This window comes from Canis lupus, chromosome 15 (assembly GCF_011100685.1).
Source record: "Canis lupus familiaris isolate Mischka breed German Shepherd chromosome 15, alternate assembly UU_Cfam_GSD_1.0, whole genome shotgun sequence".
NCBI lineage: Eukaryota > Metazoa > Chordata > Mammalia > Carnivora > Canidae > Canis > Canis lupus.
In genome coordinates, this window is record NC_049236.1 from 55,039,824 (window position 1) to 55,066,123 (window position 26,300).

At 35.6% G+C, this 26,300-nt stretch overlaps 1 protein-coding gene across 3 annotated transcripts in view; it reads left to right on the plus strand.

The window, feature by feature from the left end:
* The window catches only part of GRIA2 (glutamate ionotropic receptor AMPA type subunit 2), a 151,831-nt gene that overhangs the window by 95,974 nt on the left and 29,557 nt on the right, over window positions 1-26,300 (plus strand). For all 3 annotated transcript variants that reach the window (XM_038559094.1, XM_038559096.1, XM_038559095.1), the window contains 7 exons: window positions 806-967; window positions 13,900-14,067; window positions 14,321-14,425; window positions 15,110-15,220; window positions 16,684-16,890; window positions 17,392-17,762; window positions 22,320-22,518. In XM_038559094.1, the coding sequence (XP_038415022.1) occupies window positions 806-967; window positions 13,900-14,067; window positions 14,321-14,425; window positions 15,110-15,220; window positions 16,684-16,890; window positions 17,392-17,762; window positions 22,320-22,518 (1,323 nt within the window). The remainder of the gene's footprint in view (window positions 1-805; window positions 968-13,899; window positions 14,068-14,320; window positions 14,426-15,109; window positions 15,221-16,683; window positions 16,891-17,391; window positions 17,763-22,319; window positions 22,519-26,300) is intronic.

Here is a 26,300-nt window from a genome sequence, read left to right on the forward strand (position 1 = left end):
TTTTTTTTAATATCAATAACAAAGAAAAGATTTTCCTGTATCTTGGATTCAGAGATTTTCAACCCTTATGCAGAATAGCAAGGAGTAAATCTATAAGGTGAAAATATTTATACTTGTGATTTATTAAAATTGTGATTTCATCTTTGAGAGAATGTACTCTCAAAATGACATAGAATTCATGACAGCACAATATTTGAAATCAATGGAAACACCACATCATGGTTTTACTAATGACTGAATTCATTCTAATAATACAAAAGATTGATTTAAAAATTTAATATATTTTATAAAAATTAAGTTCAATATTAAGCTCAATACTTAATATGAAATTCTTTGATTGTTTTCAAATAATGACTAGGCATTTAGTACCTTCCATTCTCATTTTAAAGTTGTTTTATCCCCTGAGAGAATGAACAATTTAAACGGGAATAACTTGCTTAAAATGTAGCTCTTGGGGAACTAGCTTCATGTTATTAAATATATATAACTATGTAGTAATGCTCTATTGTCGATTCAATAAATAAAACCAATACTTTTCCATGGAAGATTTCTCAATAAAATAGAGCACTTTTATGTGAGTACAACCAATAAACAATCATTAATGAAGTATACGCTGTGGTGCCAAAATGAGAGTATGAACTGGGTACAGAGTATTGGCTGATAAATACATGAAACATTTACTCTAGGCTTTTTTATCTCCCATGTAGTCTTTGATATTTGTAAAACCACAATGTCTAGAGTTATTTGTGAGTGTCAAGTTCTTTTATTCCTAATAGAAAGCCTGACACACGTATCCTATGTCTAGGGATTTACAGATGGAGACCTATTAAAAATTCAGTTTGGAGGTGCAAACGTCTCTGGATTTCAGATAGTGGACTATGATGATTCCCTGGTATCCAAATTTATAGAAAGATGGTCAACACTGGAAGAAAAAGAATACCCGGGAGCACACACGACTACAATTAAGGTATATATCTATCTACCAATATGTGCATCTACATCTGTGCCTGTGTCTATATCTGTATCTATCTATAGCTAACTGCTGTCAAGTAGCCAACACGTTCTCTGGAACAGTCTAGGAAGAAGATAAAAATCTTAATTTGTTTTAGTGACTAAAAAAATTAAATGCTTCATGCAAAAAAAAAATGCTTCATGCAATCAAACAAGGAATCTTTGACTACTGAGTGCAGTGCACTGTTCTGATATGTGCAATGCCCAAATGCATCTTTTGTTCTCCCGTGGGTTTGGACTTGACTTGTTTATTCAGCACATTTTATTATGTATTTACCTACATACATATATTTACCTCAAATATTAAATGTTTCTGCTGTTGATAGGAAGATTTTTCCCCCATTTGTTGGTCACCCCATTGAGAACAGAGATAAGAGTAGATCAAAGAGTGAGTGGAATGAAATGATCACATTCTTATGAAACCACATTTATGAAAAATAAGAGCAAGAGTTGCAAGGCATTTCAAATGCATAGTGATTTTGTTTGTTTATATGTGTATTATTAAGCAGATCGTGTATGAATCAGTCAGGGACAGTGTTATTTCAGTTGCTCTACTCTTTTTACATTAGGGAGAGGTTTTGTCCTTGTTGTTTTCTGCACCTAATGGAGAAAAAAATATATACAGATTTTTGGCTTTAAATCTGTAGGATTAAAAGCATTGAATACGAATGGATTCTGTTAATTTGAAGTTAAATTCAGAAAGCATCTCATAGAATGTGAAAGAATAACCCAGAGTTCATTTTTTCCTCAATACTAGGTGACTTCTTGTTTGGTGATCTTGACTGATAGTCAATCTGTACACAGTTTATAGCGGTCCTGTGGGACTTGGAGGTACATTGACGTAGCAAGGCTCATGAGAAAACAAATGGACACCTAGTCCTTTCATTGGTGTCAGGTTGTCTCCACCTGTGCTCTCCTTCTGTGGAACTGCGGGCTTCTATCCATTCCAACACGGCGCCTTCTAAGCTCTCTGATGAAGATTGCATATGGCATTCATCCCCAAATAGAACCGACTTGCTCCTTTTGAATACTCTGTTAGTCATCATGTTCCTACCACTGCTGTCTGCTGTGAGAAGGATGAGCGCAAAATGAGATGACTGTTTTCTCCGGGAAGTCATCTCATTATTGAAGTGCATGGGTCGTATATCTAAATGCAAGACAGATTTGGGGTGTGAGAGATCTTTAGCAATGCATTCTGTTAACATTTTCATCAAAACCTAGCTCCAGATTTCGAGCTGAGAGCTTGCTCCCTTCCTGCAGTAGCATTTCCCTCCATCGTGTTTTTCTTTCCTCTACTTCTGCCAAGTTTCAGAGAGCTCGTGATGGCCCTTTGGTGCAAGGTGCTGCAAAGAGCATATAGGGTGATAAGTTAAAAAAAAAAATGTAGGCTCTGATTCAGTGTTTGACCCTAGTTAGAGATTAAACAAATTTACAAAGACAGCACAGCTTTGGAAACACAGGCATCAATAGGAGACATATTTTATATGGCCTTTGACTCTTGATAAAAATTGAATCTGGGTGGAGAAAAAGGCTTTGCGTAGGAGTTTATCTCAACACAGAGGTATTGCTCAGTTACTGGAGGACCAGGAACTTAATTAAAAAGAAAAAAAGAAAAAGAAAAGAAAGAAAAGGAAAGGAAAGGAAAGGAAAGGAAAGGAAAGGAAAGGAAAGGAAAGGAAAGGAAAGGAAAGGAAAGGAAAGGAAAGGAAAGAAAAGAAAAGAAGAAAAGGAAAGGAAAGGAAAGGAAAGGAAAGGAAAGGAAAGGAAAGGAAAGGAAAGGAAAGGAAAGGAAAGGAAAGGAAAGGAAAGAAAAGAAAAGACTCTCATCTGTGATAATCTCCAGTCAAATGGAGGAGACTCACATGTCAGTTAGCAAATATAACAGAGAATGATGCACATAAAACATGCCACTCCCTGCAAATGATTAGGATGGTATGGAGGAAGGGATGTTAAGGAGGGCATTTTGGAAGGGGGGGGGGGGTCTTACTAGGGCTTTGCACATGGTTCAGCAGGGAGAAATATGGGGAGGGTGCTGGGAAAAGAGCCTGTACACAGACTCGAAGTGATACAAGGGCATGACAGAGTCAGGAAACTACTTTTTCTTCTTTTTTTTTTTGTTTTGTTTTTTGTTTTTTGTTTTTTGTTTTGTTTCATTTGTTTTGTTTCCGCTGTAAAATTTAAAATATATGGATTGGGGGGGGGAGATGGACATTTTGTGGGAGTTGCCAAGATAAGGGTCTTCAACTGTCAACAGATGTAAAAGATAAGAATTACAGGACAGGGCTTTCATGTTTTTTTCTGCATCCGTAGGCAGAAGAAAGAAAGAAAAATTACTTGAGGGACAATATAGTATTTTCTGATATAAACAAGTAGCATATTTTTTTATATATATATATGATCTGTTTAAGGAAGGAAAGCAAGAATATTTCCTAATGAGATTTCTTTCTATGTTGTCTTTGGGTCATTCACTGTACCTGGTACATTGCCTGGTAATTTAAATCACACTTTATTAAAATCACCACAATAAAAACTTACATTATAGGCATAAAAACCTGTAAAAATGAAATTCATAAAACTCTCTCCATGGTTCGGCTTTGGATATAATATAAATTATTTCAGGGAATCCCTGGGTGGCGCAGCGGTTTGGCGCCTGCCTTTGGCCCAGGGCGCGATCCTGGAGACCCGGGATCGAATCCCACGTCGGGCTCCTGGTGCATGGAGCCTGCTTCTCCCTCTGCCTGTGTCTCTGCCTCTCTCTCTCTGTGTGACAGTCATAAAAAAATAAAAATAAAAAAAAACCTTTAAAAAAAAATAAATTATTTCAAATTGTGGAAGTACTAAATAAATGAATGATTTAAAGTTTCAGTCTCCAAAAGTTAATGAAGCTTCCATAGTTTCTTAATAAAAACCATTCTTATTCAATAATTACAAGTGAAAGATAAATGTTTCAATATTTCACCTTTTAAAAACCACAAAATATAAATTGCTGATGTTATTTTTTTTTTCATTCTTGTACTCTACAAAAAAATAACTCTATAGTCATGGTACGGAGATTTTTTTTTTAAGATTATTTATTTACTTACTTATTTATTTATTTATTTATTTATTTATTTATTTATTTATTTATGAGAGACACAAAGAGAGAGGCAGAGACACAGGCAGAGAGAGAAGCAGGCTCCACGCAGGAAGCCCGATGTGGGACTCGATCCCAGGTCTCCAGGATCACGCCTTGGGCCCAAGGCAGGCGCTCAACTGCCAAGTCACCCAGGCATCCCGGTACTGAGATTTTTAAATCTGACTCACAGATTGCTAATTTCAGGCAAGGTTCGATCATTCATTCATTTATTTTTCAATCCATTTGTCCATTCAGTACATATTCATCAAGTTTTTACTCTGCATGCTGGCGCTGTTCTAGGTGTCAGAGAAATGACAAAGGTCTAGTCTTCAGGGAATTTATAAGTCTTCAGACTAGAAACCAGCAATCGCCTTGTAGCAAGGACGGAAATTGTCTTATTGACATCTTAGAATTGATGTATTCTAAACTAAACTTCTGATTTCCCCCCTCTCTTCCTTCTTTAGCCCCTGTAAACTATGCCTTCAAAGGTCTTTCTACCTCAGTTGATGCCAACTCCATGTTATCAGGTGTTACTTTGACCAAACACTTCTAAATGGCTTTGACTCCTCCTTTTCCCCAGAGCCCACAGCCAGTCCGTCAGGAAATCCTGTCAGCTCTGCTGTACTGCTTCCCTGTCTCCTGCTACCACCCTAAATCCAACCACCATCGTCTCTCTGCCAGGATTATTGCAATTGTCTCCTAAACTGATTTCCCTGCTTCCATACTTGCCTTCTTTCTTCCATGTCTGTGGCCTCTTTAAAACATAAACTAGATTATGTCACTGTTCTGCTCCGAGCTCTCCATGGCCCTCTGTTTCATGTGACGTGGGAGCCGAAGTTCTCTCTTTGGCCTTTGAGGCCCTAAATACTCTGTCACCCAGTCGCATGTGACCCACCTCTTGACATGCTCCCCCTTGCTTATTTGGCTTCAGCTACATAAACCTCTTTGGTGTTTCTTAAGCACAGAAGAAACCTTTCCACTTTAGGGTCTTCATGCTGGCCATTTCAGCTTCTGGACTATTCTCCCCTTAAATATCTGCGTGACTAAGCCTGTGTCACCCTTTAGATCTTTGTTCAAATGCCATCTTCTCAAGGAAGGCAGTGGCAGACTGTCTATTTAAAATTGCAATCTTGGGCAGCCCAGGTGCCCAGCGGTTTGGCGCCGCCTTCAGTCGGGGTGTGATCCTGGAGTCCCGGGATCGAGCCCCGCGTCGGGCACCCTGTATGGAGGTGCTTCTCCCTCTGCCTGTGTCTCTGCCTCTCTCTCTCTGTCTGTCATGAATAAATAAATAAAATCTTTTAAAAGAATAAAAAATAAAAATAAATAAAATTGCAATCTCAGGGCACCTAGGTGGTTCAGTGGTTGAGCATCTGCCTTTGGCTCAGGTCATGATCCCTAATCCTGGGATTGAATCCCAGGGAAGCCTGATGTGGGACTCGATCCCAGGATCCTTGGGATCACAACCTGAGCCGAAGGCAGATGCTCAACCGCTGAGCCCCTAGGTGCCCCTGAACAGAGGTGTTTTGGGAGATACTTCTTTAGAAATATGTGTGATCCAGATTTTGCGTGCCTTGTAGATTGTCTAAGGAATTTTCTTGTCTTATTCTGAGAGCATTAAGGAACCACCAGACAAGAGCGATTATCCTGGTTTTGATCCAGAAAGATTACTGGCTACCCTCTTCTGCAACATTGTCTGCTGACAATAGACTGCAGGGTGTGCCCCTGATGGCAGATGAGCTTTTAGGAAGATATCACGAACAATCCAGGCAACCAGTCATAGTTGTCTGAACTGTGGTGATGGCACCAGGATGGAGGGCAGTCAATGGATTTGTGACCAATGGCCATTCTCTGAGATTTCTTTATTCATAAAAGAAATAATTATTGCAGAAATCATAACCATTCATTTATTATATAGTAAATAAATTCAGTTGAAAGATATTTGTGGATATAAACAAGACTCCAAAAGGCAGTCTCCATCATGTGTATCTTCCTGACCCCAAACCTCCTACAGTGGTTTACACACAGTACACACATAATAGGTATTTGTTGATATATAAAAATATAAATAAACCCTTTGAAAACACCAAATCACTGAGAAATTTTAAAAAAGTAATTATCATTGCTATGAAATTTGGTTAAAATTTCTGCTCTAACATTTGTTAGGTCCTTTTCTTCAGCCCTGGCAGAAAAAGCGTGTTGTTTTGCTTGATGAAGTGTAGAATGACTTTCATCATCAGACCTGAACCATCGTGGCACCCAGACCTAAAAGTGACAATTAAAGTGACCACTTTACCTTCCTTCAAAAAAAGTGTCAAAAGAGGCAGATAATAAAGATGATTTGCCACTATCTCAAAAATAATTTACAAATGTCTCTATTTTTAGATAGATTTTCAGTGTTTTCGGTGTCTTCAGCAACTTGCAAGATTATCATTATCCATTCTACCCTTCACATCGACAATTTGAACCTTAGTTCAACTTCTGTGTCTGCGATGTTCTGCTGTTCTGCCGATGTTAAGGAATCCAACAATAATACGTGACTGACACCTCGGTGGTGCTTTAAGTAATATTTTCCCACCAGAATCTCATTTCGATCAGGAAACGACTTAAAGCACAAGACCCAAACTTTCTTAATTGCTGTCCTAAGAGAGTTAGTAGTAGGCCTGTCTAAAAATAGCATAATCTTTTTCAGTTCACTAATTAGCGCCACGCATTATATAGTACCCTGGTGGCTTAATAGAATTAATTCTGCTTCTTGAACATTTTAACTGACCATAGGCACTGCTGACACATTGGCATCCCCTAATCCTAATATTAAAGTATTTTGCCACACAACAACCTAGAGCCTTGACGTGTTTAGTTTCTTATGTTCTGTGGCTTAGAATTATGTAAATGGCTGAAATAAGCCCATAAATTAAATTTTTGATACTGGTAAAATTTTTATAAAAAGTAATTGAAAAAATAATACATTGTGTTATTTAAATGGATATTACAGCATCAAAAGTAAAAAGACTTTCCTACTATTTGTGATAATAATGCAGGGGTATCTGGGTTCGTCTCATTTCCACATTTTCTTTAATTGTAAAAGGAATAAGTTTAGATGGTATGTAAGATTTCTCCCAAGTCTCAAATGCCATGATTATGTGAAATGCTAATTTAGGCATTTAAGAAAACATACACTAATAGTTCTAATTTTTGCTGAATCTGTGACATCTTAAATGGTTCCTGTCTCTCAAAAATTGTAGTGACCTACAGGCACTCATCTCTGAACTCCAGATATCGAAGTTAAATCCTAAAATGTCTTGGAACGTATTTGTTTATTTTTCCTGGATTATAAAAGATAAAGAATTTTCACTCTGGTAGAAGAGTCCTAGGAAGTAGGGAGACCGAGTCGGGGAGGAATTTATGCAACCAACAAAATAAAAGATCTGCCTCTAAGAAACTCTCTACCTACGGATGAGTGAATCAAAGCCAGATAATGTTTTGATTTGAGGTTCTTTTTTTCCATCTGGATGAATCTAATTAGTTTTATCTGAAAATGTGAGTGCTTAAGTGAATCCAAAGCTTCAGAACATTAAAGTCTTGGTCCTTAAGCAAGACTTCAAACAGAGTCTGTAGCCAGCCTCAATAATTTAGGTGAAATATGTAATTTTTAATGTATTCCTTTCACATAAAGAGTCTTTCTTCACAGTGGATTAAAAATTATTTTTATTACTCATGAAGAATAATAAAAGATGTTCATTTTGGTTTCTTGCCAATGGAGCTGTTTTTTTTCACCCTTGGAAATGTGATATGGCCTGTGTGCTTACTAACCAAGTTGATTTTTAAAATTTTGTAATTAAGATTTAACATTTTTAGAGCAGTTTAAGTTTCACAGGGACACTGAGCAAAAAGTACCAAGAATTTCCATATCCCTCTGCCCCCACAACTGCACAGCCTCCTCCAATATCAGCCTCACTCACCAGAGTGATTGGTTTGTTCAAACTGATGAACATACATTGACGTAATAATTACCCAAAGTCCGTAGTTTACACTGTGGCGCACTCTTAGTGTATGTTCTGTGGTTTGGGGCAGATGTATAATAACACGCTTCTGTCATTATAATTTCATAGTGAGTATTTTCACTGCTCTAAAAATCCTCCATTCCCTGCGTATTCATCTTTCCTCTCACTCCCAGCAATACTGATCTTTTTTACTGTCTCTGTAGTTTTTTCTTTTCCAGGATGTTATGTAGTTGGAATCATACAGTAAGTAGCATTTTTAGTTTGGCTCTCTTTCACTTAGTAATACACATTCAAGTTTCCTCTATGTCTTTTCGTGGCTTGGTAGCTCACTCATTTTTAGCAGTGGCAATATCCCATTATCTGGATGTACCATTCCCTTGCTGAGGGACATCCTGGTTGCTTCCGTGTTTCAGCAATTAGCAATAAAGCTGCCATGAATATCTGTGCTCTGGTTTGGAGTGGACATGATTTCTACTCCTTTGGGAAAATACCAAGTAGTAGAATTGCTGGATCATATGGTGAGAGTATGTTTAGTTTTGTGAGAAACTGCCAAATTGTCTCCCAAAGTGGCTGTACCATTTGCATTCTCACTAGCAGTGAGAGTTCCTGTTGCTCCACTGATGTTGAGTTTCTGTGAATATATTGTGACTTTGTGCAGTGAAGTTTCAAAGGGCACATATTCAACAAGCTCTAAGCAGCCACACGGCTTCTCATTTCCTGTAACTGTACTCATTTGATGTGGTGTTTGCCGAAAAGGAGACCCACTGTCCCAGTGTGCCCAGTACTGAGGAGTTTCCTGGGACTGCAGACTTCCTGCTTAAAATGGGAATAGTACCTGGCAAACCAGAATGGTTGATTACCATCATTGCCCCAGAAACACAGAAACACAGGGGTCTGGATTCAAACTCCACCTTAATTTTTTGTGACCCTGGGCAAAATGTAACTTGTTAACTTGTAATCTTCATCTATAAAACTGGAACAAAAATATTCGTTGCATAGAATTTTTTTAAAAAGACTTATGAGGAAACCACCACCTCAAGTTTGGCATGTAGAGAACTAGGTCAACATAAATTCTTTTTTCTTCACCAGCTTTTCCAATTCTACTATGACATAGAAGAGGCATTGCTTTTCTTATTTCATTGGTAAGATTCCTTGCTCACAGCAATTGAGCAGTAAATGATAAAATCAGGGCTTGGGCCCTGTCTTCTGATGATATGTTCAATGCTTTCTAAAGTGGATACAATTCAATTTCAAGTATCAAGGAAAATTTGGAAAGTGGCCATTCCTAGTAAGTTTTTAGCACTTTTATAATATCTAAAGTCTGGTCCTTTTTCTTTGGATGTTTTCTACTTTAGCACAGTGCAGATAACATGTTTAGGAATAGGTGCTGTCATAATAATGACCCATAAAATGTTACATTATAGCCTATTTATCCTTTTTATATGTTCATTAAATTCTAAGCATACATAGAACTTCTTTTCATTCCTTTTTTTTTTTTTTTTTTTTGGCTCTCAGAATACTGTTTCCTGGTTCCAGTGATTACAGGAACGTATTATTGAATAATGTCTGATGACTGTTGGGCATAACAAACATGTTTAAAATGCATATTTCATTTTGTTTTAGAAAAATGTCTCAATAAATATACATTTCAAATGGGATAAAAAATGCTTTTGGAAAATGGACCATAAAAATGTTTTCCCAGATTTCTTCTTAAAGTGTGGATATGATGCGATTGTGATACAGCACTGCAAAACATAATGGCCCCCCCACTGAATTATAAATTTCCAGCTCAGCTGAGGGATTTCACAGAACATAAACATCGGGGCAGAGATGATGCATTTGTTTTCAAAGAAGGAGATAGTTACATTGCCATCATGTTCCCTTCAAATTAATTTACATCTAGTTTAGTGAATGGAAAAATAAAACTGAAACATCCAACTCTCCAATCAAAAATATGAATATATTTGTTTAGAAAACTAAACGAGCCACATGTGTAGAACATAAACAAAGAAGAACTCTGGATACAGTGTCTGCTTATTTTCTCTCAGTCCAGAATTGTGTTTCTATGATTGTGACTTTTAATTTAAAACAATAATAGGCTGGAGACTTGATTAAATTTGAACATTTGAACATTTGAAAAAGGTTGAAAGGATTTTTCTTCTTAGTGTGTTCATGCTCCGCATAATTGTAACATGCTGCATGGACCTCAGTGCTTTTTAGTTCATTCAACCTAATCTTATTTTTTAATGTAGTTCGCCAACATTTATAGACCTCTAAAACATTTAGCAGATGGCTTTATAGATTTCTCATAGTAATGTAGTAATGTGAGCGGCTGACTCAATGAAGATTTTGGCTTTTAACTATTACCATGACTTTTTTAATGTGCATTGCAGTACTTCTTTTTTTAATATCCAATTTATTCAATTTAGGCTCTGTTTCCTATTCAATGACCTAGACTTTATTTTAAAAATTAGGTTGGCAATGAAGTAATTACTAAATAAGAAAGCAAATCAATCAAATTTTTTTTTCTCTTAGGAGAATAGAAACAAACATCCATGTATGACAGATAAATCCTGATGTCTTATCTTATTTCTCCAGATCTTTTCTTAAGTAGATAGGATTTAAATAATGTCTTGATTACCATAATATAGTTTTTCTTAAAAAACAGTACAGGAGTATTCTAGAATACTTGGAAAAAATATAATCATGTATGCTTCCTCCCTATTTTTAGAACCATTTTTTTCTATTTTTCTTTCTCCTATCTGTTCAAAGGATATTACTATTTTTTTTTACCACTGATTAATCAATAAAGAGGGTGTTTTTTAATTTAGTTGTAATAATGTTTTTCACTAATTTTATAATTGACTATTCATATTGTTATATAACCTTTATTAGTATCACTTTTTAATGGCATTATACTTTCTTAAAGCAGAAAGTATAGATTTTAAACATTCCTCTCACTTTCAGAAATGTGAGTTGTTTTGAAACATGGATGGATTTGTCACATACTATATTTTGCTAATTTCTCTCATGTACAGTTTGGAGAAAAAGGTTACAGATTTTTTGGAAAAAATGGTGATGGGTTTTATTTAAATGTGTCTCATTGAGATATCTGTGAGAGACTCAAATGAAACCATCTGGGGTATAATCTGAATATGTAGTGGACTCACATACAGGCCTGCAAATCCATTGCTTAAGTGGTATCACATGAGACAGTAAGAAAACCTAGAGGTAAATATGAATATTTTATTACAGTTTACAGCACTCAGTGCACACGACCTCAAAATCATTTTCTCTCTTTCTTATTCCTACCAGTCTTCCCATCAAATTTGACTCATTCATATGGTCAAATGAAAGTGATTCAACTAAACTAATATAAGCAAAGATTAAATGATGATAAGCTCACACTGCTGTTTTAGTATTAGAAAAATGGAGGCTTACAAAATTTCTGGATGCGTGGAGGGGATGATTCATACTACATAAACTATCTTTCATTTGCCTTACTGTAAGATCTCTCTATTAAAAGGATAAATCTGACATCTATCTACCATCAGACTGATTTGTAACATTATGATAGGCATATTGCAATGATCTGTTCATACATCTTTTCATTAGACTGGAAGAGAATGTGAATTGTGTTGTAAAGATAGGGTCCATATCAAGGTGTCTGGCTTCCCTGCCTGCATTCTTTCCTTCCTTCCTAAGTCTTTTCGATGTGTCTGGCCCTGCCCTGAGCTCTGAGAATTCAGGGGCGACAGATGAGTTTTCTACTTTCCTAGGGTAAATATTCCAGTGGGGAAGAGAGATGAAATAGAGAAATAAAGAATGAGTGAACAAGATATTCAGATACTGGTAGAGACTATGAAGAAAATAAATAAGGTCATGTGAAGGGGAGTGACTGGGACCATGCTGGGCAGGAAGGAAATCATTGCGGAAGTAACGTTTGAGCACATACATGTAATTTAAAGCCACGAACTGAGTGAGACCACTTAGAGCAAGGAAAGTTGATGTGGAATGACAAGCTTAGTAAATTCTTAAATTTTCTAATGAAGGAAACAGGAAAAAAAAAGAAGTGAGTATTGGAAGGATATGTAAACCTAAGAAGCAGTTATTGTATCTGTCATCTATCTTTCTATCTATCTATCTATCTATCTATCTATCTATCTATCTATCTATCAATCTGCCATCATCATCTATCTCTATTTGTGTCAGGAGATATCACAACATTTGAAGTGCTAAAGATGACCCAGTAGAGAGAGAAAAAAAGCTGATGCAGGATATTCAGAGCATAATTGTAGATGAAATGTCCTTAGAAAGATTCAAAGGACTGCATTGGTGCACTGTTGGAGTGTCTGTCCCCATGTAGCAGCTTGGCCACCTCATGTGTCATCAACTCAGGAAGGAAACAGAGATAATGTGATCTTGGCAGCTTCATGGTTGAAAGATAAAGGATGTCTGTCTGGAGGCTTCTATTTTTTTGGTAACACGTAGGCAAGATATTCAGCAGGAACTCAGAGAAAGAGGAATGTGCAGAGCTGTAGGTATTTGAGGACAGAAGAAAAGAGAAGGTATAAAATAGTCATTTTTGAGAGTGGAAGAACTAAGTTACTAAAGAAAGGAGAGGATGATTTGGAAAAACTAAGCACCCATTTTGGATTTTTGGTTAAGAATTTTAGGGTGTCATAAAATCAGTATGATATTGCATTTTTTTGTGCAGTGTCACTGAACTTTTGTTGCCCAGAGATTGAAAAATGCTCAAGAACAGAAATTTCCTCAGTATTCGTTAGAGTTTTTATGTAAAACTTTTTTTGTAAAAATGTGATTTATCATTAACAGTAGCAGCATGATACATTTGGTACATGGTGGTATACATACATGCATGTAATAATGCCTATTCAGGCATTATTATGACAATGCTTCATACTCTTAGACAATCTTTTATTCTGTTTGGCCCCCAGCTCCTGTAATAATCCTACTGCTGTCCCACTGGGATTTGAATACCATAGATTTGGTACCAATGTTATTTTATCACATACTGTTCAAGTATGAAGGTAGTATAGAAATTATGAAATTTGGACACCTGGGTGGCTCAGTGGTTGAGCCTTTGGCTCAAGGCATGATCCTGGAAGTCCCAGGATCAAGTCCCACGTCAGGGTCCCCACATGGAGCCTGCTTCCCCTTCTTCCTGTATCTCTGCCTCTCCCTGTGTCTCTCATGAATAAATAAAATCTTTAAAAAAAGAAATTATGAAATTTGATGTTCTTCTTCTTGATTACCATAACCACCTAGGGAATCTTTAAAAACAAACATTTCAAAGACTATTGCAGATCTATGTGAGCATCACTGAAGTAAAATTAGAGACTTCAACTAATCCATATTCTTTCCCTATTGCCAAATGAATACCTCGTTAGTAGAGGAATGTTTATTTGTAAATTTGATAATTTCTTAGATCCCCAGATCAGGCCATAGTGATGCTCTACCGAGAAATTGGTTCGAAAAGAAAATATACAGTTATTAGAAAGGTCTCACCCAAAATAGCTAAGATACAAACGTAATAGGACATACTTATTGTCAAGAGGATGCTCCACAGTCCAATATTCTGCACCCTCCTCCCCCAGATTCTTCGACTTCTAGATGCAGGAATTGTGTCTGAATTCTTGGACTTCATGTGATATGGTGTTGTATGGTGGCCAGCTGCAGGCCAGATGGCCAGTGTGCGGTCAGTCTCTGGATTTTTTCCTATTCTTATGAAATGTGTGTGATGCTTTTCAGTATACTTCTGCTCTGACCTATGACGCTGTTCAAGTGATGACTGAAGCTTTCCGCAACCTACGGAAGCAGAGAATTGAGATCTCCCGGAGGGGGAATGCAGGAGATTGCCTCGCAAACCCAGCAGTCCCCTGGGGACAAGGCGTAGAAATAGAAAGGGCCCTCAAACAGGTTAGTCACTCCAAATGTTTGTGAATTTACTTCACAGTGGACACTATTTTTTTCCCCTCTAAGTTCATCTCCTAGCTATGTTTAATGTAAAGTGAATATTATTTCCTAATTGCACAGAGGTAGGTTGGAGCATGAAAAGAAATCTTATACATGTAGTTTTCTTAACTTGAGCTCAGTGAGAGTAATCTGTACAGTTTGTGTCTTTAGTTCGAGTAAATTGATAACTGTGCTACTTTCCCAATTTCCTTGTCAGGTTCAGGTTGAAGGTCTCTCAGGAAATATAAAATTTGACCAGAACGGGAAAAGGATAAACTATACAATTAACATCATGGAACTCAAAACTAATGGGCCCCGGAAGGTAAATCATTAGTGATCTAAAGGCAGTTTTCTCTGTGCGAGGAGGTGAGTTAGCTAACCCATCACCTCTTCTTCCAGAGAGTCCTGGAAATGTATGTTCACATAGGTCGAGCTTAACTACTTCAAGAAACAGATGTATTTTTAATTATTTTTTCTAAATCTAACCCATTCATTTCTGGTAAGTAATACAGGAAATGTAATCTTTAAACAACTGTGTATAGAACTGTTTTTTGTTCTGTTTTGTTTTTTGATTGAGGTATAAGAAGTTTAATGATAAGAAAAGAACCATCACTGACAGTTTATGGTTCAGAAGACAAAACATAGCTGGTGCACATAGGCATTAATATTTTAATTCGACACGTTTCTTTTACCTGTTATGGATAAAATTCCATTGCTTGGATTTCATTTCTATTTCTGTATGCTCACTACCAAACAAATTTCCCTGGGAAAATATGAGAAGTGAACATGAAGAGACAAGCCGTTTTTTAAGAATTGCTACTGTTTCATAGTTTTTATAATCCCTCTTTCTGGTAGAGTCACAAAAATAGAAGATACATCTTTGTTAAGAAGAAACTTAGTTAATGTAGATATAATTTTTGACTCATACATGAGTTTGAAGTTATTCAGTGCTTGGCTAATAGAAAGATCATTTTTCCATGTGCCTATCTTCTGTAACCTTTTTCAGATCGGATACTGGAGTGAAGTGGACAAAATGGTTGTTACCCTTACTGAGCTCCCTTCTGGAAACGATACTTCCGGGCTTGAGAATAAGACTGTTGTTGTCACTACAATTTTGGTAATAAGCTATGGATGCCTATGCTTTACTGCAGTTTTTCTTACAAAAAATATCTGCCATCTGGCATTGCTTTTTGTATTTTAGGATCATAACTAATGTAGTGCTGCTTTTGCACTGTTTAATCATGTATAGCATATTTACTCCATCAAAAGGACTACACAGGCATTAGCTAAAGCATCCAAAATATTTCCTATCCTCTTCAATACTGAAATTTAGCTTGACAGATAATTCATGCACTGGTGCGTCCGCAAGTGTGAACAACTGGGGAAAAGTTTGGAAGAGCGTTCCTTGTATTTCCTCACTTGCTTTACCTTTCACTTCCCATGCAGTTCTGGTATCTTTACATGTATTAATAATGTTGGCAACATCTCTTTCTTTGTAAGATGAACTCCTTAAAGATAAGGATCATTTTCCTTCTTTTTAACCCCAAATCTCAACACAGTTGTTGGCACATAGCCAGCTCTGAATGCATGAGACAAAATTGAACTGAATCTTGACCATGTAGGCTCTGGAGAGATGGAAGGTAGGTGTAGATCATTGTGGCAAGTTGTTGGTACAGTGAGATGGAGGAAATGGGGTTCACTAATAGTGCATGATTTTGTGACAAAATAATTATATTTTATTTTACTATGTAGTGAGAAGAAAATTAGAGATAGTTAATAGGGATTTGGATAAAAACATTGGTTGGCATTTGGAAATATCTTAATAGGCGTAATCTAGACATGTGAGGGCTTTTGCCTCAATCATGCCATTGAGAGGGACTATCTCACTGAACTCTCAAGTATGCTTGATACCACTTTCCGATAGAGAATATTGGGCTATGCTGAAGCATTTTCATACTTCTTTTTTCTTATATTTACAGGGGGAAGCTACTCTCCAACCTTGTATTATTATTCTAGGATATTGTATCTCATAGATGAAGTGAGACATGAAATCTGAGAGGGTAGCATCAATACATCACCATGGCAATGATTCTTGTAGTCTGTCCATTACTGCCTATGAACCTGATTTCCACATGAACCTTATCCTTGAAGCAGCAATCCACAGGGTTTTGGGTGAATGCTGGTTCTTGAGGTCAGCATAGTCCTAACCTAGATTAAGAGTGTAGTGGATCCAGAGTTCAATAAAACAGATGTTAAGCAGCGTTAATCCATCCTAAGCTCTAGGAGTCAACAAACATGACAAAGGGACATGCCAACAGTTTATGCTTTTGAGTTTCTTGCTTACTTTGGCATGGCTAGGTACACACCATATTAATAAAATACAATGCTAGACATTTGAGAACCTTTTTTTTTTTCAAAAGCATTATGCTTAATTTTTTTCTACTGATATTTTCCATCATTCTTGTTCTATGATTTCTCTGGCTAAGAGATAATAATTCAATCAGAAGACTTGATTCAGTGAGAGTAGTTACCACAGCTATTTCTTTTTTTAATCAATGAAAGCACTGTCTTTCCATATAGGAATCTCCATATGTTATGATGAAGAAAAACCATGAAATGCTTGAAGGCAATGAGCGTTATGAGGGCTACTGTGTTGACTTGGCTGCAGAAATCGCCAAACATTGTGGGTTCAAGTACAAGTTGACAATTGTTGGGGATGGCAAGTATGGGGCCAGGGATGCTGACACGAAAATTTGGAATGGGATGGTTGGAGAACTTGTATATGGGGTAAGTATAGCTCTTCTCCCAGATAAAGTCATGCAGTTTGAGCTCTTGTTGACAGAATGCCTCCCTTCCCCATAAAGTACCTATATCTGAGATTGTTGGTTTCCCACAATCCCGAAGAGTACTATCATATTTCCTTGTGAACATCTGAAAATTAAGGATAAAGTCAGAAGCAAACAGACATACTAAATGAGACAGGCATTCTATCTGTCTTGAAGCATATGAACCATATGCATTGTTCAAAGGCTACAAGGGCATAGATGCAGTGTAGAGATGTAATTATCATCATCAAGTCAAATGGGTGGACTGTGTATTTATAAAAAGGAAGAATATTTGGGGAACAAATTGCTTTTTTGCTTATTCTTTACTGGGACTCCAGCAGGGAAATAATTATTGACTTTCTCCTAATTTCCTTTCCTTCCCTTTTGTAACCATGTAGTGTAACCATGATTCCTTTCTGACCATGACTCTGGGTACTATTACTTTCATTTGTTTCCCTTACAGAAAGCAGACATTGCAATTGCTCCATTAACTATTACCCTTGTGAGAGAAGAGGTGATTGACTTCTCAAAGCCCTTTATGAGCCTCGGGATATCTATCATGATCAAGAAGCCTCAGAAGTCCAAACCAGGAGTGTTTTCATTTCTTGATCCTTTAGCCTATGAGATCTGGATGTGCATTGTTTTTGCCTACATTGGGGTCAGTGTAGTTTTATTCCTGGTCAGCAGATTTAGCCCCTACGAGTGGCACACTGAGGAGTTTGAAGATGGAAGAGAAACACAAAGTAGTGAATCAACTAATGAATTTGGGATTTTTAATAGTCTCTGGTTTTCCTTGGGTGCCTTTATGCAGCAAGGATGCGATATTTCGCCAAGGTTGGTTACTCACCTGCTTCAACTTTGTGCATTTTAGGTCTCAAGCAGATATTCATGGTGTTTATGAATTCACTATAAAGAACTAAACAGCTGCTGACTACCTGTCCAAGCAGTTTAAGACTCAAGGACAGACCCTTACCGTTGGCATAAGTCTGTGAAATACTTGAGCAATGTTCTAAGAATGTTGATCATGTATTTTCTGGTGAAATTATACACACCATGGAGAGGCTATAAAATGCATAAGGTTCCTATCATTCCATGCCTTCTTGGAGGGGTACCGTGTTTTTGCTGCATATTCTCATTTTACAGTCATCTGTGTGTTGATCCACAGACCTGTATATGGGAAAATGGGCAACATTACTTATTAACTACAAAAGCAACAACTTGTTTACAGAACTTCATTGGCACACATCCCATCTCTTTTATTTTCCCATTATTAGCTCATGTGAATGATATCAGAAAGATATTGTAAACTTTGCTTTTTTTTAAAGATTAGGTTGCTGAATTAAAGGGAACATATGATAATGTGTCTTCCAAGTATTTAGAAATACATAGTTGAGTAATAATGATGACTGATTCATTGCAGCTTGTGCCAAATTGAATAGCAATACACACACATAATGGAATAAATTTCTGCACCTCTAGTCTCATAATGATATGTTAGTTTCTGCACTAGGATGCCTAAATATAATGAATATCTCACAAAATATATTTTGCCTTTGTTCATGTTACATACATGAATAAGAAGGATAGCCGTATCTGGCTCTTCAGAAGAATAAATCATGCTTTTTCTAGTGTGATCTTTTCAAATTTATTATTTTTTTTATCTTTTCAAATTTAAAGCCTAAATTATGGTCTACATTTGATCTAAGTTTGATTACTTTCCTTTGATTCTATGGGATATCTTAATAACTAGTAAAGGGGAAGGCTTTTCTAATCCTATTTCATTATATTGTTAGTTTTTGAGCACTTTGGAGATAACTGATTAATATCAAAAAACTATACGAGAAACTCAAAAATTTGTCTTTTATAGTGTTGTATACTCCACCCAGTGAGATAAATTAAATGTATCGTGTATGCAGAAATGATTAATGGCTTACTTTTCTGTTGATAGGACACATTGTTATGAATTATTTGGACCTAAACAATCTTAACTCCCTGTGACTTCTTTATGGAACTGCACTGAATCAGAAATATGCCAATGGTATTTGCATGGCATATATGTATAATAATTTTAATATAGAGTACAGAGCATTACAGAAATACATAGTAATGTTATATATAACAATATTATATATATAATTATGATGAGCTCTGACAAAATATATGACATTCATAGGTTTATCTCTGTATTTAGTTTATCTGATTTAAGTTAACATAAAGAGAAGTTTCTAATAATGAGGGAGAAAATACTAACTAAATGGGGATCTCAGAGAATATTTGGGTCCATAAATAATAATAAAATTATTCATCCTGGGTACAATGGCTACTGAGGTGTAACGTTACTTTAATCCTGAGATATAAGGCAATTATCCTAGGGTAACATTAACTATGCTCTGCCTTTTGAGTAAGTGAGGAGAAGTATATGAGAATCATTATAAAGTAAGATCTATTGATCTGGGTTCCTGTAGATGGATCCTTAGGTTTGTTTGCCTTACTCCTCCTGCATCGTGGCTCTGAGTTAGTCGTTTTGGTGTCCAGTGCTTGTCAAGGAACAGAAAACATATTAATAGGGCCTGAAGCAGAGGGCACATCTAACAATCTGTGTTACCCCAAGGTCCACCATGACATAACTTTCAACAAGCCCGTTTAGTAAAATATGGCCTTTTTTTTCTGTGCATTTGATTTCATTCATGAGTCATGACTTACTACAATTTTGCATATAATAATTTTTATAATTTTTATTTCCTGGTAAGATAAATAGATTTCAGGTAGTATATTTTTCCTTGTTATAAACTGATTTATTTTATGCCACAGAATATATATGAGCAAATATTTCGCTTTACTAAAAAATTTTCAGTGTACATATCTTTCATTCTGTATTGTGTGTTTAAATATTGAACACACTGCATAATATTGGCAGATTTCATAATTTTCTTTAAACAAACCAAACTATCTTTTTTTACAATGCAATACTGGTTACTCCAGGTTAGAAAAGATACTAGAGAAACCTAGTATCTAATAATGGTGATGATGATGATGATAATGATGATTCATGAAATACACAGATCACTTTGAGATGCTCTTTAAATATTTTGAAAGATATTTATCACCTCTTTTCAAGTAGAATATGGTATGGAACTATATTATTAATATTAATGGAACATTTAAATTTTAATCTGGAACGATTTATTGAACTGAATCAGTCATTTTTCTGAAATTAAGTTTCAAGTGTTTTAACTATAGTTGTCTGAAGCCTAGAACCACAGAAACTGTGAGAGCAAAAATGCTATAAAGTTGACTTTTGTTTTCCTGCTTGCCTCTGTTTTTTCCCCTAATATCTCAAAAGGATTCCAATGCATAAAAATGTCATTATTAAAACAATTATTTAATAGAGATTTAAAAGAAACGGTAGAATAAAAATAAAGAAATGATAGCATGTGTGTTTATTTGCTCCATGAGTGCAGGTTCAGAGAGGTGAAGGTTTGTTTTTAATTAGAGAAACCATTTTTGTCTCTCACTGTGAGACATAAATTGAATTTTCCCCCTGCATAAAATTTCTCAGGAACTCTTTATGAAACATTAATTGATCCTTTGAAAACACTTATGAATGAATAATAAATTGCTCAAGAATTTTCTGTTTTGAATGATGTATAAGTACAGCTAATTTTTTGAGTTTCTTGTGAAACTTTAAATAAATTGGCATATTTAAGCTCATTAAATCTGACATAAGCCATGGAATAGAAAACAGCTTATGTCTTTAACTTGTGTTTAATTTACAAGTGGGACAGAATTATTATAAAAATGATTCTGAAATACACTGCCAATTACCATGCAGTGTATAATGTCAAAGCAATTACCAAGAAGTCGGTTTTGTTTTATGGGATTTCAGCTGCCCTCTTAAATATGGGATACATGTCCTATAATTATACCTTCCATTGTTATGGAATAAATAGTGAACATTTTGAGAGTGGCTGTGTCTACACAAGAGGTTTCTTAAATTTAAAATGTATTTAATATCCTTTTTGGGATATAAGAGAGTAGTTCATTTTTTCCATCCAGTCATATTTATTTAATTCTTTGCATCTCTCAGAGACTATGAATAAGACTCTTAATTATATTCTTTTTCATTGCTTGCTGTCTCTCTTTCACTTTTAGCAATAGATGTACTTATCAAAAAAATCTTTACTTTTAAATTAGCTTCCCACTTTTTCTTAGCCTCTAGAAGAGTTTGTTCTACAAATATTACCCAATCATTTGATACAGTATCTATTTCATCAAAAAGTGTTATTTCTTACTGTAAAATGTCAAGAGGTCTGTTTTAGGCCATAAATTACCAAACATTTGTAATTTAAATTTTTAGAAATGTTACCTCTTCACTGTAGCAAGTTTAATTGTTAGGCATAAAAGTTATTAACCCAAAATGTTATTAGATTGTTAATATTACTTAAATTCCTTAATATGTAGAATCCCACCAAATCTTTCAAAATAATAGACTATGTATCTATTTCCATATCTACAGATCTACCTAAGTTTCAAAGTACATTATTTGGAATCTATTAAGCTTTTAAAAAGTATTTTACATATGAATTTATGGTCAAAGAAATATTGCTATTTTATTATGTTGCAAATTAGGAATTTGTATCTTGGCAGACTTTTAAATGTCTAATTTTGTTTTCCTTGAGTTTTCTTTTTTTCTTAAGCAGGAGGCACAGAGGAACAGGGTGGTAGCAGTCCATGCCATGAAGCCTCAGATTTTTGTTCATTAACAAATATGTTTTGTGTCACCCCTTTGTTTATTGTGTCATTTTTTTCCCATTTTTCTATCCTGCACTGTATCTAAAACCTATGTTTTTGCACACACAAAAACTCAATGAAATTTGGGACATTTTTGAGGGTTTTGGAACTTTATTGGCTAAATTAAAGGGAGGGTTTCTTCTGTTTAGAGCTACATCTATGGTGCATGTTCTTTTATTTTTAATACTTGATTTTGTTTGTCAGCATTATTGTGAGTTTTATGAGTGATCTTAAATCCTCTTGTTCATATTTACTTATGTCAAGAATGAATAGTAGGATGGGCATTGGCAGGATTATTTGCACATTTCTTGAAATTGCTTCATTATGAAATTTCATACTATAGACGATTTGGGTATTATAACTATGAAGGAATCTGAGGAATCCAAAGTTTTGGCCTCTAGGTAGCTTATTAAATTTAGCTAATCTGTACTCCTTACCCAAAATGCTTAATAATTTCTAGTTCTATTAACTAGCAGATATATTGAAAAGTATAAAGTTAAATATGCCCATATAAGTCAATATTTGCATAATACTGCTAACTTGGTTTTTTTATTAGGTCATTCATTTCACTTTACAAATCCATTTCATACTTGTTATTAGATCCCTCTCTGGGCGCATTGTTGGAGGTGTGTGGTGGTTCTTTACCCTGATCATAATCTCCTCCTACACGGCTAACTTAGCTGCCTTCCTGACTGTAGAGAGGATGGTGTCTCCCATCGAAAGTGCTGAGGATCTTTCTAAGCAAACAGAAATTGCTTATGGAACATTAGACTCTGGATCCACTAAAGAGTTTTTCAGGGTAAGAGATTCTGCTTTGTTAACTTTTGATTTTGATCTTAAAATGTAACCATTTTAAATTTTGTCCTCCCTCACTCCCTCCTGTACTGTACACAAAGGTACCATGTAGTGACCCCCATCTGTCTCTAACTCTATTTCTGTTCTTGACCTTGTCTCTATACCCCTCCTTTCTCCATCCCTATCCTCAGCTCCATCTCTATTTTCTCTTGCCTAACTCCTTAGGAGGAAAACACAACATTACAATAGAATTATAGCTTCATAAAGATTGTTTCAAAAATAATTAAATTTAACTATACTTTGCTTCAATTTTGTTTCAAAAGTGTGTTTTCTTTAAATTTTAAATAAGCATGACTGTCATATATTTTACATAGTTTACAGTTGAAGACTCACTTTAAAATCCGTTATGTTAATTCTGTGTCAGGAGACAGATTAAATAAATGTGTGAAAATTCTGAATTTTTTAAAAACTCTCCAAGGAAAGGCTAACAAAGTTCTTCAACTTCCTAACTTTTAAAATGGCGGAATTATAATGTGTCTATTTTTTTTTAATTTTTAAAATTTATTTATGATAGTCACACACAGAGAGAGAGAGAGGCAGAGACACAGGCAGAGGGAGAAGCAGGCTCCATGCACCGGGAGCCCGATGTGGGATTCGATCCCTGGTCTCCAGGATCGCGCCCTGGGCCAAAGGCAGGCGCTAAACCGCTGCGCCACCCAGGGATCCCCTATAATGTGTCTATTAAGCATATTTTACTTTTCAAAAAAAAATTGTGGCCTTACAGTATTTATTTATAGGACAAGCCCAAAAACCTGATGTCCGTATAATTTTCTTTCACTATACTATTTTCTCTATATAAGAACTCATTCTATTAAAATTTTTAAATACAGCTGATAAACTTAGATCTCAAGCCAATATATATATAAAACATACAGTGATCCCTGATAATACAACAAAATCTTTGAATGCATCTGAATTTGCTTGAGTGAGATCTAGGATCTAGTGAGAATTAGGATTAGGACTTCAACTTCGAGTTGAAGTAGTAGAGTATACTTTGAGGACTGTTTCATCCATGTTGCCTCTGGTGGCAATTTCCAGATACTTCAGCTGAGCTGAAATATGGTAGGAGAACAAGTGTGAGGGAGCAGACCATAGCTGATAACATAATAATCTGAGTATGTATAGGGAGGGCAGGACCTTGATCCTTTCTTTAAGCACAGCAATTTAAGCACAGAAGTGTGATCAATCAATAGGCAGCTACTTTGATTTTAATGCAGTTTTCTGTATGAATGTTATAATACAGATTTGCTACTAATGAAAACTTGTTTTAATTTATGAACATATATGTAATATGCATATAAATACTCTTAAAGGAGCAAATGTTCTAACTTGATCATACAATGGACCTATTAAATTAGAATAGTGCATGATTCTCTATTAGAAGTGTATTTTGAAACAGTTTTTATTATTTGTATACTAGTAGGACTTGGATTTATTGTATTTGTATATTTTATTCATATTCTTCCTTTGCAGTAAATGAAATAGGTGAATGAAGAAAGGCACCTGCTATATATCACGGCTTACTTATTAGTGCTACTTAATGTTAGTTAAAATAATCTTATTTGTTTCTAGACACTGTCCTACAGATTAGTGTATATATGTTGAGAGTTACTGTCATTAGCTTGTTTGCACAACAGCAGTACTAAGTACTCTTATCAACTGTACATTGACATTTCCAGAGCTTTGCAGTATACCATAACTCAGTCAGTCATAGAAACATATATGTAATAATCAAGATGCTAAGATTTCATGGTCGGTACACTCACGTTCCCTAGTAGACACGAGGAGAAGGCTAGGTGACTCTGGGAAAAGAATGCTGTAATTCTTGTGTTTCAGTGCACTAATTCCATGGAGACCATGTTCCAATATGCAGTATATTTGTGACTATGTATATACACTTGCCAACACAATTTGTGGTGTGCCATTTGACAATGTAAGATTGTGGAGCTTACCCTTCCTAAAGTAATAGGGAAGTGATATTGAGTAATTAGGCAAACTGATAACTTCTATTAGCATAGCTTCCCAAAGCAGTTACTTATGCTTTCTTTCTTTCTTTCTTTCTTTCTTTCTTTCTTTCTTTCTTTCTTTCTTTCTTTCTTTCTTTCTTTTTCAAGATTTTATTTATTTATTCATGAGAGACACGGGGGGGGGGGGTGGGCAGAGAAATAGGAAGAGGGAGAAGCAGGCTCTCTGCAGGGAGCATATTGTGGGACTTGATCCTGGAGCTCGGGGATCACACCCTGAGCTGAAGGCAGATGCTCAACCCCTCAGCCACCCAGGCATCCTTCTCTTTGCTTATTTTTTGTTAAAGTATAATTAACATACAGTGTTATATATAGTAGCTTCAGGTGTACAATAAAATGATTCAGCAATTCTCTACATTACTCAGTGCTCATAACGACAAGTGCTTTCTCAGTCCTCTTTATCTACTTTACCCATTGCCCCCAACCCCACAATCACCAGTTTGTTCTCTGTATTTAAGAGTCTGGGTTTTTTTTCTTTGTTTGCTTGTTTGTTTTGTTTCTTAAATTCCACATATAATTGAAATGGTATGATATCTGTCTTTGTCTGACTTATTCTACTTAGCATTATTCCCATGCAGTCCTTATGGCTGAGTAATATTCCGTGTTAGATATCCCATCTTCTTTATCCTGTTATCTTTTTGAATCTGACAATACTTCTCCCTGATAATCATTTCAGTGGTTTTTGTTTGCATATGCATTATTAAGCCAAAGCTCAGATAATTTTGTGGACTTGACCAAATTCAGCAGCTAATAAGTGTGCTGAGGTCTTATACTCTCTAGGGTTCTTTTAATGTCCCTTTTTTTTTTTTTTAAACTTGCAGAGAGAGGTGTTTGGATTTATTTTGCTGCTGTGCCCAGGCTCAGTTTTGGTTACATCTATGTTTGCTTGTGTGGTATTAGATAATTATAATGGTAGAAAGTCAGGCAGGGCTTCACAATTCCTCTTGACACCCCTTCCAAAGGAACTGTTGATGAATCAACTTTGGTTAGTTCTAAATGCATATAGCATTGCAGCCAGCTTATGTGTGTAGAAGAAGAGCATGGATTTCAAAGTACTGATGGACCACACTGTTTATTCTATTAATATTGATTGCCAGTACTAACATCATCACATCATGTAACAGCACACATCACCAAAGTGGAAAGGAGCTTGTCATGTTAATTCTCCCATTGACATTTATGACAATAAATGTAATTATTTACATTTATTGTAATTTGAGAAATTACAGATACAAAAGGTTTGTTTCTGGAAGTTGGATTAAATAAAAGGGTACTGATAAATCATGAGTAATTTTGAATAATTTTGCTAACCATGTTAATGTTTGAGAATTGGGTGCCATGATGCTAATAGTGAGGAGAATCTTATTTTAGTTTTTGACTCCCCAAAATATTTTCTAGGATGCTGTGGCTTTCCAGTTGTATTCATCACGCCTCATACCTTTTCACAGAAAGTTGATAACAATAGTATAGGAAGATCGAATAAAGAGATGCTCTTTCCAAAAAAAGAATTTCTCTTTAGAGTGTTATGTAAAATGTATTGAGTAAGGTGAAGCGGACTCATAGACATTATAAAAGCAAAATATAATTGATTTTCATTAGAATTCTTTCCCTTAAATCCGAGGGTATATGATAATTTGTCTGTTAGCTGTAGTCTGGTTGAATTTTTAAGCTTCTGGTGGAAAGTGTTACACAGAAAATTCTC